General features: G+C 29.8%; 1 protein-coding gene across 1 annotated transcript in view; it reads right to left on the bottom strand.

Annotated features, from left to right (window-relative positions):
* LOC117176485 overlaps window positions 1-13,802 on the bottom strand; it is a 51,777-nt gene that overhangs the window by 5,885 nt on the left and 32,090 nt on the right. Inside the window, exons 7-8 of the mRNA XM_033366737.1 lie at window positions 5,643-6,170; window positions 2,770-3,061 (exon numbers count right to left, since the gene is read on the bottom strand). Coding sequence (XP_033222628.1) covers window positions 2,770-3,061; window positions 5,643-6,170 — 820 coding nt within the window. The remainder of the gene's footprint in view (window positions 1-2,769; window positions 3,062-5,642; window positions 6,171-13,802) is intronic.

The raw sequence follows: 13,802 nt of genomic DNA, 5'->3' as shown, positions 1-13,802 counted from the left end.
AAAAATTCATCTATTTCAGCAGAAACTGCATCCTTCTTTGATACAAATCTAAAATTTTACATTAAAAATATTACATGTTTAAAATTCTGGTCTTTAATTATTAATAGTCAAGGAAAACATTCAAATTTTTTTTTTTTTTTTTTGAAAATCCAACTATTTCATAGAAAATTAACTTGTTTAAAATTCAAATAGCAGAGTCTAAAAGTGAAATAAAATCTTTTTTGGATGAGAATTCAACTGTTTTATTTTTCAAAATTTGTCTTTATAATTTAAAAATTTATCTATTTCAGCATAAACTGCATCCTTCTTCGATCAAAATGTAACTATTTGATTGATAATTAAACAATTTTGTTATAAATTTATCCTTTTTGGTTGGAAATTCAAACGTTTTGTTGAAAATTCAATTATCTTCGTAGAAAATTTGCTTCTTATTTAAAACTTATACTTTCCTGTTGAAAATACAAATAAACATTTTTTCGTATGAAAATTCAAATATATTTTTTTATATGTTAAAAAATTATCACATTTGGTTAAAAATTCAACTATTTTTTAAAAATTCGTCTTTTCGGGTTGAAAATGCAAGTATTTTCGTAGGGAATTTACTTCTTGTTCAAAAAGTTTATCTCTTTTAGTAGAAATTTTGTCTTTCATAGACGAAAACGCAACTGTTTGATTGAAAATGATTCTTCTTTACTTCAGAATTTAACTATTTAATTACAACCACTTTCTTAAAAAATAATTTGCTGTCAAAGATTCATATTTTTAGTGGAAAATTCACGTCTTTGTTTGAAAGTTTTACTATTTTGTTGAAAACTTATCTTTTTTAATTAAAAATTCAACTGCGTGCGTAAAAAATGAAATTATTTGTTGAAGTTCTTTTTAAATAGGGACTTATGTCTTTGGTTAAAATTTAACTGTTTTATGAAAATATATATTTTTTGGTTAAAAATTCGTCTTTTTGGCAAGAAGATTCAACAATTTGGGTAAAGTATTTTTTTCTTTCATGACTGAAAATTTTTTATTTGTTGATAATTCGTCTTTTTGGTCATAAAATTAATTTTTAAAAGTGAAATTTCACCTTTTTTGGTTAAAATATCAATTTTTAGACTTTGTTTTAGAATTCATCTTTTCAGGTTGAAAATGTAGTTATTTTTTGAAGAATTACTGATTATATATCATATTATTTATGGAAAATATAAATTAAGTACAGTAGAAAAAAGGGATGGGGCAAAAATACGTTACGTACTTTATGTACGGCCCCTTAGATTATGTGGTAAAAATCTTACGTTAAATAATTCATCCTTGTAGACGTATTATTTATTTGACAAAAACGCTTAGAATTTTACGTTTAAATTGCTCGGATTTATATTCTTTATTTTTAGAAATTTTGTATTTCAAATCTTTTAATTTGTAATTCTTTTTTAATATGAATAGCTAAATTTTTAAATTATTGCATTTTGAAGATACTTTTCTATATTTTTACATTCTTTGATTTCGAATGCTTCCATTTGGAATTTTTCGATTCTTCGTTTTATTTTGTTATTTAAAGTTCTAATTAATGAATCCATAAGAATTTATATAAAAAGAATTATTATTATAATAATATTATAATATTTCTGGTAAAATTTTTTTTTGGCTTTTCCCGATTACAACCTGTTTCACTGTGAAATTATTGTTTAATCTGCAAAGCTACAGTTTGATATTGCTCGATTTTAAACATGTGTTTCTATAATTTAAAATTTTTTAATTTCGAATACCTCTATTTAAAATTGTTCGATTTTTTATATTATTATTTAAAATTATAATAAAAAATACGTTATAATTTTTTTAAAGGAATGTAAGTTTAATACAAAAGAGAAAAGTTAGTTATAATTTAAGATTCTACAATTGTGAGTACTCGAAAATTAAACTGACTAAATTTCTAAAGCTTGAGTTTTTAGTTTTCATCATTTACTTGAAATTTGACTTCAAGATTGTCTTTTATGTTCTTAATTTTTTTAATTTGTTATTTAAGGACATTTCATTGATTATTATTATTATTATCCAGTAATTTGAAATTCCCGGGTTTTTCTTGGAGCACAGTTTTTTATGGAAATTTTTTATTGCATGATGCAATATATTTAAACTTGCAACAAAAATGTTGGAAAATATTAATTATTAAAAAAATATAATTATTTAATTTTCATTATAGCTTTACTGAAATTTTTTTTTCAATTTCTACAACTTCTTTCTCGCAAATTTCTAAAATTTATTTTTAGCGCTTTATGGCAGCAAATGGAAATTAAATTCATTCGAATTGAATTAAAAGCAATAAGACTAGAATTAAGATTACTCAGATATTTACCTTATGTCCTATTTGATTTAAATTTTTAGAAAATTAAAAATTTTCTTTATTTTTGCAATATCTACTTAAATAATTGACAAGGGGCCTTTACCTTCTTTTCTTCTTGAGAATTTTGATAGGTTACAACCTACTTAAAAGAAAAAATAACTCTTATCGAATAAACATTTCATCGGGAAAAAAAATAGAAGAACAAAATTCCCGATTCCAAATAAAATTCCTGAATTTTTCCGGTTTCCCGGTCCACTAGATCACTGGACACCATATAAACATATTTGTGTATAGATTTTTACTCTTTGACTTTGAATGCTTAAATTTAGAATTTTTTCGATTTTAAATGATTCAGCTTAGCTTTTTTTAAATTTGGGTTATTTTGAATTGCAAACTGAATAACATTTTTTGAGAATGTAAAACGGATTTTTAATTACCTGTGGATGAAAAACAGGTCTTTCGTGCATTCCATGAACTGGCCACTCCTTCCATTCCATTGCATCCTGAATAGTTGGAGCTTGATAAGTGGCACCAACAGTATAAAGTTTGCGAGTTACGGATCTGGTATTCATGTAAGGTGTAGATGACAATTTCACTCGTTTAGCTGCCTCTGAATTTGTGAAATTTTCTTTTCTTTTCGCTGAAAGCAATCTTTGCCTTGGATTCACGAAATCCTCATCTAAATTTTTCTTTGATACCCTAGTCGGATTTCGGCGAACTTCCGCTAATCTGTAAAAATAAATGAAAATATGAAAATCTAAAATTGAATAAATTTTTAAAAATAATTATGGTTGATGCACACTATTTGCGGAAGTTTATTTACACCAAAAAAAAATCTAGGTGGAATAACACTTCAGGGAACAAAATTCAAGGTCTTTTCGAGGCCAAGAAATTAATTTTTCCAAGTCTATATTTTTCACATCAAATAATGAAGTAAATGTTTGTTATACTTGCAAATGAATGAGCTATTTCATTTTTTTACTGGCAAACTATTTCTAGATATAGCAGAATCATAAATAAACAAATTATTAATTTTTTTCGAACATAACTCATCTTGGTGAAATAATTAGGAATATTTTTTAATCTTTGTAAATCCTTTGAAATCATTGAAAGCTTGGTGAATTACTTGACATTTTTGAAGCATTATAAACCGTCGTGAAAGCTTGAAATTTCTGTGAAATCTTTGAGAAATCTTTTGGAACTTTTTAAAGTTTTCGTAAAATCTATAAAACCCTTGAGATCCTTTTGTAATTTTTTTAAATCTTTCAAAAACCTTATGAATTTTTTGAAACTATTCGTTTAAAATAGTTGTTAAATCTTTTGAAATCATCTACAAAAATTTGATATTGCTTAAGATCTTTAAAATGTTTTGTAATCTTTTAAATCTATATTGCCGTCTCCTTGTTGAAATCCTTGAAATTTTGCAAATGTTTGTAAAATTGTTTGAAATCTTTCTTCAATATTTGTTCGCGACATTTTTTCTCTTCGTTTGAAATCTACTTAAAATTGTTGAAACCTTTTGAAATCATTCAAGATCTTTTGAATGTTTAGAAATTCTTCTGAAATATTTGTGAAACCTTTCGGAAATCTTTTTTATTCTTTTGTAATCGGTCGAATGTTTGAAATCGTTATATCTTTTTAAATCTTCTAAAAAAATTTATATTGTTTAAGACCTTGGAAATGTTTTGAAATCTTTCAAATTTGTGTGATATTTTTTCAAATCGTTGAAATCATTATAAATGTTTTTAAATATTTGTGAAATCTCTTGTTATATCGTTGTTAAATCTTTATAAAGATATTTAAATCATTTAAAATCTTTGAAATGTTTTGAAATCCTTCATATAAGGTGTTTTGGAATACCATTGGAATATTTGAAATATTTGCAGTCTTTCTAAAATCCTGTATATTCATTTGAAATCACTGGAATATTAAGAATCTCTGTGATATCTTATGAACTCCTCTAAAAAAATGGAAATATTGTTTACCCGTACTCTTCATGAAATCTTTGAAATTTGAAATCGTTTTATATCTTTCATATTTTTTTAAATCCCTTAAATCTTCAAAATTTTTGTGAAATTGTTGTACAATCTTTAATGAAATCTGGTGTGCACGCCTTGTTTAAATCGTTGTCATCCGTGAAATCTTTGTGCACTGTTAAGAATATTTAAAATATTTTTAAATGTTTGAAGTATTTTCAAATCTTTAGAAATACTTTGTAGCCTTCTGAAATCTGGTGTACAATAAAAAAACGAGTACTCAACCCCTCGAAAAATCCATTGTATGACCATAAAACATTCTAATTCTCAAAATAAATTAGTATCGAAATTTTCAACTAATAATTTTTATAATTTGTAAGTTGAATACCACACCAAGATGTATAATTCAATTTTCTATATTGGCAGATAAAAAATTAAAAACGTATAAAATTGTTCACAATATCATAGTCTGTTTTTGCAATCTATAAAATAATTGGTAGAGTCTACAAAAAGTTCCTTGAAATTCCTTTATTTATATCCTGTAATGAACAAAATATAAATTATATCTTGATAAATAAAAAAGTTTTCAGAATCACGATTTTTTTTTAATGAGACGTTTTTTCATAATAGACTAAAATATTTAAATTAATCTTGGGATTTCAATAAAATTGCTGTTTTAAAAGCAAAACAAAGTCAAATTCAAGGTTCTCGTCAAAAATCCAAGGTGTCTTCCAGGTTTCTAAAGTTTACAATAAATTCATGGAGATTTCCAGGTTTAAGAGTTAATTGTTCAACATAGAAAACAACTTCAATATATTACTAAATAATCAGATAAGTTAATTGAGAAAAAAAAATACTGATAATATTACTTATAATTTATAAGACACTTATTATTTTATTAATTTCAAAAATTAATAAGAAATGCATTATTACGTAAAATAGTATCCAATTGTTATTTTAATACTTTTATATAAAACCTTTAAAATCCCTAAACCAGGCAAGCACATAAATATATTTAAAAATTTGATATATTGATTAAAATGCACAACAACTTATTATTTGTTTTCTCAACTTGAAAGTTACGGAACAAATATTTGTGTTTTTGCAATAAATACATTTTTTCTGTAAAATAAAATTAAATTGCATGAACAATTATACGAGTTCAAAATATTGTTAAAAATTAAAATGAAATGCAGTTTAAAAAAAAGAGTTTAACTTTAAAATTATTCAACACATAAAAAACATTTACAGAAAAATTTTGTAATATAAGTTAAAATTTTCTTGAATCAATTAAAATCAATATTAAAGAAAATATAAGTAAAAATAAAATATACTTTTTGTTCCGTATCGGTCGCTGAACTCGTTTCGCATTTTCCATTGAGGAAACGGGAGCTCTGTTGCCGCTCCTGGTGGTTTCCGGCAATTCTGACGGTGGTTTCCGCTGATTCATAATCCCGTGGTGAAAGTTGCTTTTATTATCCTGTTTTATCAAAACAGTACCCGGCGGCAGAGCGTAGGTTTGCATATTTTTCTTAAAATTATAGTCACTGGTTGTTTGCGAATTTTCATTGCCATGTAGATGGTCGCTCGGGGGCGAATCGAGCTTCAACTGTCGAAGAAGCGCCATCTTACATTTTCGATCGCTCAGTTCGATAACCTGTAGATTCGCATTACTTTTCATACTTCCCACCACGTCTTCCAGGGTCGTTTCTTTTGCCGGTTCGTCGCCCCAAAGGATGATTTCCATAATCTCCGTATTATTTTCCATTTCTAACCTATTTGGATTAGAAAGAGTAAATAATTCTGTCAATGCATGTATCCGATCTGTCTGATCAGATCCATTTAACGCATCTATTTCCAAACGTCAACTAGGTTATTTATTTTCAATTCTCATCGTCCTTATTCTTCTCGATCTTTGTCTCTTTCAGTTCCAACTGTGGGCCCAGATACGCGATCCTGTTTTTGTTTAGATTTCATCTGACGATAACGTTTCGGGATGTAAGGTAACCATGAAACTTTGGATTTGGTCCGATCATGAAAAGTTTCATGGAACATTCGGGTTCTCTTGAAACATTTCAATGTTTCAAATACGGCGGCGGGAAAATTCAAACAAATAAAATAAAAATGAGGCATTTCATGTTGTGATGTCAGTTGGACCCGACTTCTGCGAAAATTTACATTTAATAAATCAAAAATAGATTTCTTTATAAAAATTATCAATAAAAGTTTATAGTTCGTTTGGAAAATAAAGTAAAAGAATAAGTCATTCAGTTTAAAGGGGAAAAATTAATTATTTTAATTAGTGGTCACTTTTTCTTGCGTAGTTCAGAATTTTACAAACATAAGATTATTGTTTGCTGAAAAAATCAAAATACGTGTTTTGTTAACAATGTGTTTTTCTTACCTAAAAGTAGAATTTTCAACTAATAAAGATAAATTTTGTAACAAAAGTGACATTTCAATTTTAAAACAAAAATGAAATCGTTAAATTTTAAATCAAAATGATAAATTTTCAAACAAGAAGATTAAGTTACTACTAGAAAGGCAAATTTTCAAGAAAATACATAAATTTCAAACTAAATATTTGAAGCTTTAATTAACAAAGGTAAATTTTCTACTATAATATAACGAGTTTTTGACAAAATTGTTAAACCTTTAACTAAAAGAATTAACTTTCTACCATAAATGGAATAGTGAAATTTTCAGATAAAAAAAAAATAAAATCTCCAGCTATATATATGTTTTGCAACAAAAGAAATGAATTTTGAACTAAAAAAGAAAACATTTTCAATAAAAAATGGAACAGTTAAATGTTGCGTTAAAAACTTCATTTCAACCAAAAAAGCGAATTTTTCATCAGAATAGTTGTATTTTCAGCCAAAGAGATGGATTTTTGACAGAAATTACTTTTTAAGAAAAAGTAGTACAACTTTGAAAAGAAACAATTTCTAACGAAAAGTTGAATAGTTGATATTCCAACGAAAAATATTTTAATATTAAATAAAAAACACTTAGATTTCAACAAACGAAAAACTTATTTTAAATTAGATACTTACATTTCATGTCCAAACATTAATTTTCAATGAGAACAAAAAATTGCAATAAAATAGAAATAGTTCATTTTTCAGTTAAAAATTAATTTGATCCAAGGAAAAGGAAGTTTGAAAGAGATGCTTAAATTTTCAACCAAAAATAATGAATTTTTACACCAAAGGATGCATTTTCAAACAAAAAGACTAATTTTCTTCCAAAAAGTCGAGTTTTCAACTAAAAAATTAATTTTGAAAAAAATGTTAACAAAGCAAATAAATTGTTAATGCAATTTTGAAATACATATTTAAGTTAATAAATTTTCAACTGAAATGATTCATATTAAAGAAAAGAAAAACGTATTTTTTTAAATTAGTTAAATTTTCGCCTAAAAGATGTTTTATCAACCAAAAAAATTAATTGTTAGGCATCAAGATTAATTTTAAACCGAAAGAGATGAATTTTCATCCAAATGGTTCATCCAAAATAGTTTATTTTAAACCAAAGAGGTGAATCTTCAACAAATAACTTAAAACGTAATTGTTGATGTTTGAACCAAAAAAAATTTTTAAATTAAAAGCCGTTATATTCAACCAAACAGGACGAATTTTAAACAAATGATGTGATTTAAAAAAAAGATCAGTCTCAACCAAAAATAAAACAAACAAAAATAAAAGATATAGGACCCCGCACTAAATACATGGTAAAAAAGATCCCACTATAATTTTTAAATTTTTTGATTTTTTAAAATTTATGCTCTCCTGATAAAAAAATTCTTATTGCGAAAACTTAAATTATAAACAGTTTATCATATTTATCACAGAATTTTTTTCCAATCTTTGCATTAATCTCGTGCAAGTTTATGCAGAAAAAGAATTGCACGGACGAACAATGCGATGTAATTGCGGTGGAAGTGATAAGCGCTAAGTGTTCCAGCGATGCGCTAAGCATTTAGGCAACGCGCAAGATGTTCATTTAATTGCATGTTATCTAGTCTCAAACGCGAAATTCGATTTCTATTATCAAGAGGCGTTTGGTTGTCTGAATCAGTGCTAGAAATAGCTAGTTCACAAACACATGACAAACGCTATACTATCGATGGAAAGATTGCATCCTGAATTCTTCCCAAAGCATTTAAGTTGAATGGCTAGACAAAAGAATCGATACCCAGCGTTGCAATTTGGCACTGATCGACCTGTTTGTATCAAGCACTCTAAAGCATCTTTTACAGAATTCTCCTTTTGTGTCAACGCTTCCATCCTACCTTCAAGGCTAAGCGTTTAATAAAAGCACTCAGACAACAAAGTAAACTCTCAGCGTTGCTGCTTTTATCAAGCGCTTAGCGTTGTGTTGATGGAAGCGTTGGCACGAAAGGAGAATTTTCCATCGATAGTATAGTGTTTGTCATGCGTGTGTGAATTACCTACTTCTAGCACCGATTCAGACAAACAAACGCCTCTTGATAATAGAAATCGAATTTCGCGTTTGAAACTAGATAACATGCAATTATATGAACATCTTGCGCGTTGCCTAAATGCTTAGTGCATCGCCGGAACACTTAGTGTTTATCACTTCCAACGCAATTACATCGCATTGATCGTCCATGCAATTCTTTTTCTGCACTAAATTGTACGAGAGCAATGCAAAGGGTGGAAAAAAGTCTGTGGTATATTCCACTCCACAGGTAAAAATATGTATTAAAATCTGACTTTTAAATCATCGAAGCGTAAAAACTGTTAATAATTAGTTTTTTACATAAGGATTTTTTGATCAGGAGAACATAAAATAAAAAATATCAAAAACTTTGAAAATTCCACTGGGACCTTTTTTATCATGTATTTGGTGCGGGGTCCTTTTCATCTAAAGAGAAGAAACTTCAACCGATAAGATTTTAATAAAAAAGAGTTCAAATCAATAAAAAAAAAGAAGACGATTTTTCTCCAAAACAGTTTTTTTTGAAAATATGATGGTTTTTAGTTTGCGCTATAAAAAAGTCGAAATTTTTTGGAAAAATGTAACTTTTAAAACGTTCTTTCAGTAAACAATAATGTTATGTTTGTGAAATTCAAAACTATGCAAAAAAAAGACCATACTGAATATATTAATTTTTTCCTTTTCGAGCTGAATAACTGACACTTTGACTTTATTTTACGAATGAACTATAAAATTGTATTAATAATTTGTATAAAAAAAGCTCTTTTTCATATATTAAATTTGAATTTTTGTAGAGCTCGGACCCGAGCATATCACGCACTCCGGCGCCACAGTCCCCCACTGTTACAAATAATTCCGTATTTCTGGTTCAGAATTCCTAAGAGAATAAGAATAAATAATGAACTTTGATGCTGAATAACTTTAAGCCACTCTTATGAGTCCCCAAAAGAAAAACCAATATGCCAAATTTGAATTTGACTTAATATTGCGATTTATCATCGTACTTTGTAGACGTGACGAGTGTCTTAATAAATGATAACAGTGAAATAATATATTTAAATAATTTTATAATTAATTGTTTTTTTTTTCTAATGTGTCCCCTAAGGGTTTACATTTTCTTACACCTTCTCTATTCCTTTACACACCCTCCACACACTTACTTGGTGGTGGAAGGGGGACCTACAGTTTTTAAGGTGGGTTCCGAACCACCAAGAGCAACAGCCTTAAGTACTTAGAGAAAACCTTTTTCTCTAGAGGTACCGGTCCCACGACTCTCCGGAGATGAACAACTCCCTTGCTAGGCTAGTGTTCACCGCATGGGCCACCGAGACTCTTCCAGAGTGCGAGGCGGGAATCGAACCCGCAAACCGAAGGAGTGGGGCCAAAGCCTACGCTTTAGTCCCCACGACCATCGTCCCACTTTTATAATTAATTAAATAATGCGTATTTTTTCAAGTGTATAGTTTACTAATTTGTTTTCTAATAATAATCGTAAATTTTTAAACAAAGTGAAAAGTTAATGGTTTTTGTGCGACCCTTAAATATTAACGGATTTTGCTCAAATTTAGAGGATATTATTTTTCATTTGTAAAAAGCTAGTCAAATAAATAATAAGATCGCGAATGCGGAAAATAATTTTTCTTCCCTTCCACCTAATGACATGAAACATACGTAACTGAACACGAAATATTTCAATGTTTCACGTGAAAAGTTTCAAATTCAAAATTGCATGCTATAAGATACACGTCCTACTAATCGCGATGGTGCCAATAATCGTGAAACTTAATTATAATTTGAATAGATTGTTAAAAAATATGTTAGAAGTATCATTTCATGATAAACCCTATTTATTTTCAGCATTTTATTCTAACCAATGGAATTTTAATAAATTCAAGTCAAATAAAAAGCAAGAAAGTTGGCATCACGATTATTGGAACGAAGATCACGATTACTGGGATGTGTACCTTAAATCCCTAATAAAGTTTAGAAAAAAATGTTCTGACAGGTTACAGTTTCGTTACACGGCTCGAGGTTTTTTGTTGTAGTAAAAAAGGCTCAGTCGGGTAATATGTAAACGGTGTTGGTTTTTACGTGGAAAAACTGGAATAAATAGTGCATGAATGTTGTCATGTAGAAAATTGGAGTACCTAACCTCCGCGGCCTTTACTCTACTGTTCCAGGAAGTCATCTTCAATCGACAGATATTTTGTGCTAGAATCAAACAAGCACAATAAAACCTTTACGTTTTTTGTTTCCACTGGGGAATGGAGAAAAATGATAAAATATGCAATTTCATAATTACATGTAATTTGTAAAAAATGCAATCGATCCTGTTTATACAATCTATGTGTATACAATTTTCATATTCCCCTCCCCACCCTGTCGAAATACTTCACTGTATTCACGCCTGAGCAATGTGGTAAACGAAGAGCACGTCAACATATTAATAAAATTCTTATTTCGTCTTTTTCGACAAAACAGTACCATTTGTTCTGTCTATATAATATTTTTAATTTTAAATGAATGGATACAATAGCCTCGTGTGCCAGGAAACTCAGGTTACTGAAATTAAAAAAAAGTCCGAATTTTTTGAATTTTAGTAAAAATTTCCTTTTCCAGCGATTAGTAATTTTTATAATGGCCACAAAATCAATTTTGCCTAGTTTATATTTTATAGGGAGTTTCATGCCCTTAGCATTGCCATACATATATATATATTTTTAAATAAATATTTGAAAATGTAAGTTAAAAATAAATTTAACTTTTTTCATAGAGGAGCGCTTTCTTTGAGATTTTTTCAGGCTAGAAAGATAACTTGGGTTCCTTTGTTTAATAACCTTGACATTAAAAAATACAATTACAATTTTTATTGGTAAAAATAATTCGTAGAACTTCAGCATACGTGCGTGATCTTCATTGAGTGAACCGGAGCACTTAAATTTATATCTTATTTCGTAAATGAAATTTTTTTATCTGATGTCACTAAAAAAAACCCAAGCTTTTTATCTATAATTAAATAAAGGAAAAGAGATCCTTCTATGAAAAATGTCAAATTTACTTTCGACCTTTCGTTCTAAAGACCGAAATCATTACGCAAGTCAGGTAGGTTCAATACTTGACCTAAATAGCACGGAACGTTCCTGGAATGTTCCGCGGGAACCTTCGGAACGTGTAAAATGTCCGCCGTTTGGGAGCTTTCGAGGAACGTTCCAAACAACAATTTCCTTTATTGTTATTATTATTAATAAATGTTGCGTTAAACCTAAAAGATAGTTCAAAACCGATGTCAATTTATAATATAGATATCACATTATAGTGTAGGATATGCGGTACTCATAACTAACAAATTACATCCACATTTGCCTATATCTTACATTTCACTGGAACAGTGCCAAAGCTGCGGACATTTTATACGTTTCGGGAACGTTTCTGGGGCGTACCTTGCTATAATGGGAATTCACAGAATTAAAATATTCTTATAGAAAAAAAATATCACGAAATTAGTCGATTAGTCAATTATTAGATTTGGTCAATGGTATGATTTTGACACTTCTATCTCTTAATAATTTCAATGATGTACATGAAATTCTGAACAGTAAAATAAACGAAATATTGTTTCCTAATTTAATTTAATGCATAAATATTGTTCTAGTTAGTTCGTTTTAATGTGGGTGGGAGGGGGCTGAGCCCCCCCCCCCTAATGGTGCTCAAGCTATAAAGCCTATCTGTGCAACATCCATGCGTTTATTTTTAAGGCAGTACTCCGAATGCGGCCACCTTCATCAAGTGTTTTTGGATCTCGATGGTTTTCGCTGTTATCAACGTTCTAAGAATATGCTTCTCAGGTCCTAGGCTTACCTATCGCAGAGTAAATGACGTTCTACTTTTTAAATTTCAAAGTGATCTTCACCCACTTTGCCATTCGGCAGCCTCCCTAGGATTCGTTCATGTTTCTCACCGAGTAAACACGGTTTACTGTTTATCTTGCCTTTTGCTGCTACCTGAGCTCGGTATACCTCTGTTCCTGTGACGTCACGGCTTAGTTTTGGAACGGGACTGTTTTTTGCAGCCATAATTTTCTGATTTATCTGTCACTTTCTGTACGCTTACTCAATCCCACGGAGATTTTGGAAGACTTCCCATGCTTTCATGCTTACGGTTTATTGTGTGATTCCCCTGGAATGTGGGTGTGTAATTTTGTCGGCTAAACACTTTCGCGTCTATTTCTGTGATGCCACGATAAGTACAATCATTGTCAGCGTGTGTGTCAAGCAGATAATTTCGCCTGCTTCAATAATGACTGTTTATTGCTCACAATTCCCACGAAACTAGATACCTTTTTTTCGCTCCCTTTAACACCTAAACTACCCACTTTACATAAACCTTCCTTAGCTGTCACTTTTTCTTCTGATGATTTTTTGCATCTGACTCTAAGATTGCGTCTCCTTCGAATATTTACCCACCTAATAAAATTTCGATAGGTGAGTCTGTCAGCCAAGTGCAATGTCCTTTTTCAGAAACTCTACCGGCCTGGGGAATAGTAGGACCCAGGGTGATTCCCAATTATACTCTATGGGTAGAGGTCGACGGAGGGACCTCTTTCCTGGAGGGAGTACTATTTTGGGGATGGATGATTTGCCTAGGCCTAGCACAGTCGTTAACTATGGTGCCAGTTAGTCAAATTCAATTCCACCCCTGTCTAAGCGTGTTTGCCTTTCAAAAAAGCTAATAACAACAGGAGAAGTCGTCGCTTTCCTGATCAGCCTGAGGGAGTTAAGGGCCTTAAGGAATTTAAGAGGAGTAAAAATAAGGGTTTCCCTCTTCTTTCATTTCTCCCACTATGGAAACTCCTCTCTCTCTCTCTCTCTTGCTCTCTTACGGCAGAGGAAATCGTCTTCCCTTGCGTCCACCGGTTTGCGAATTCTGTGGGGAGTTACAGTCTGTCAAGTTAAAGCGTGGGTGGCTTTACTCGCAGTCGGTAAGGTGTATCGACATGATTTTGGTGTCAAAATATTAAGAAGAGCTCCCTC

The sequence above is a fragment of the Belonocnema kinseyi genome, chromosome 7, assembly GCF_010883055.1.
Source record: "Belonocnema kinseyi isolate 2016_QV_RU_SX_M_011 chromosome 7, B_treatae_v1, whole genome shotgun sequence".
Taxonomy (NCBI): Eukaryota; Metazoa; Arthropoda; class Insecta; order Hymenoptera; family Cynipidae; genus Belonocnema; species Belonocnema kinseyi.
This window is presented reverse-complemented; position numbering and strand designations above follow the sequence as displayed.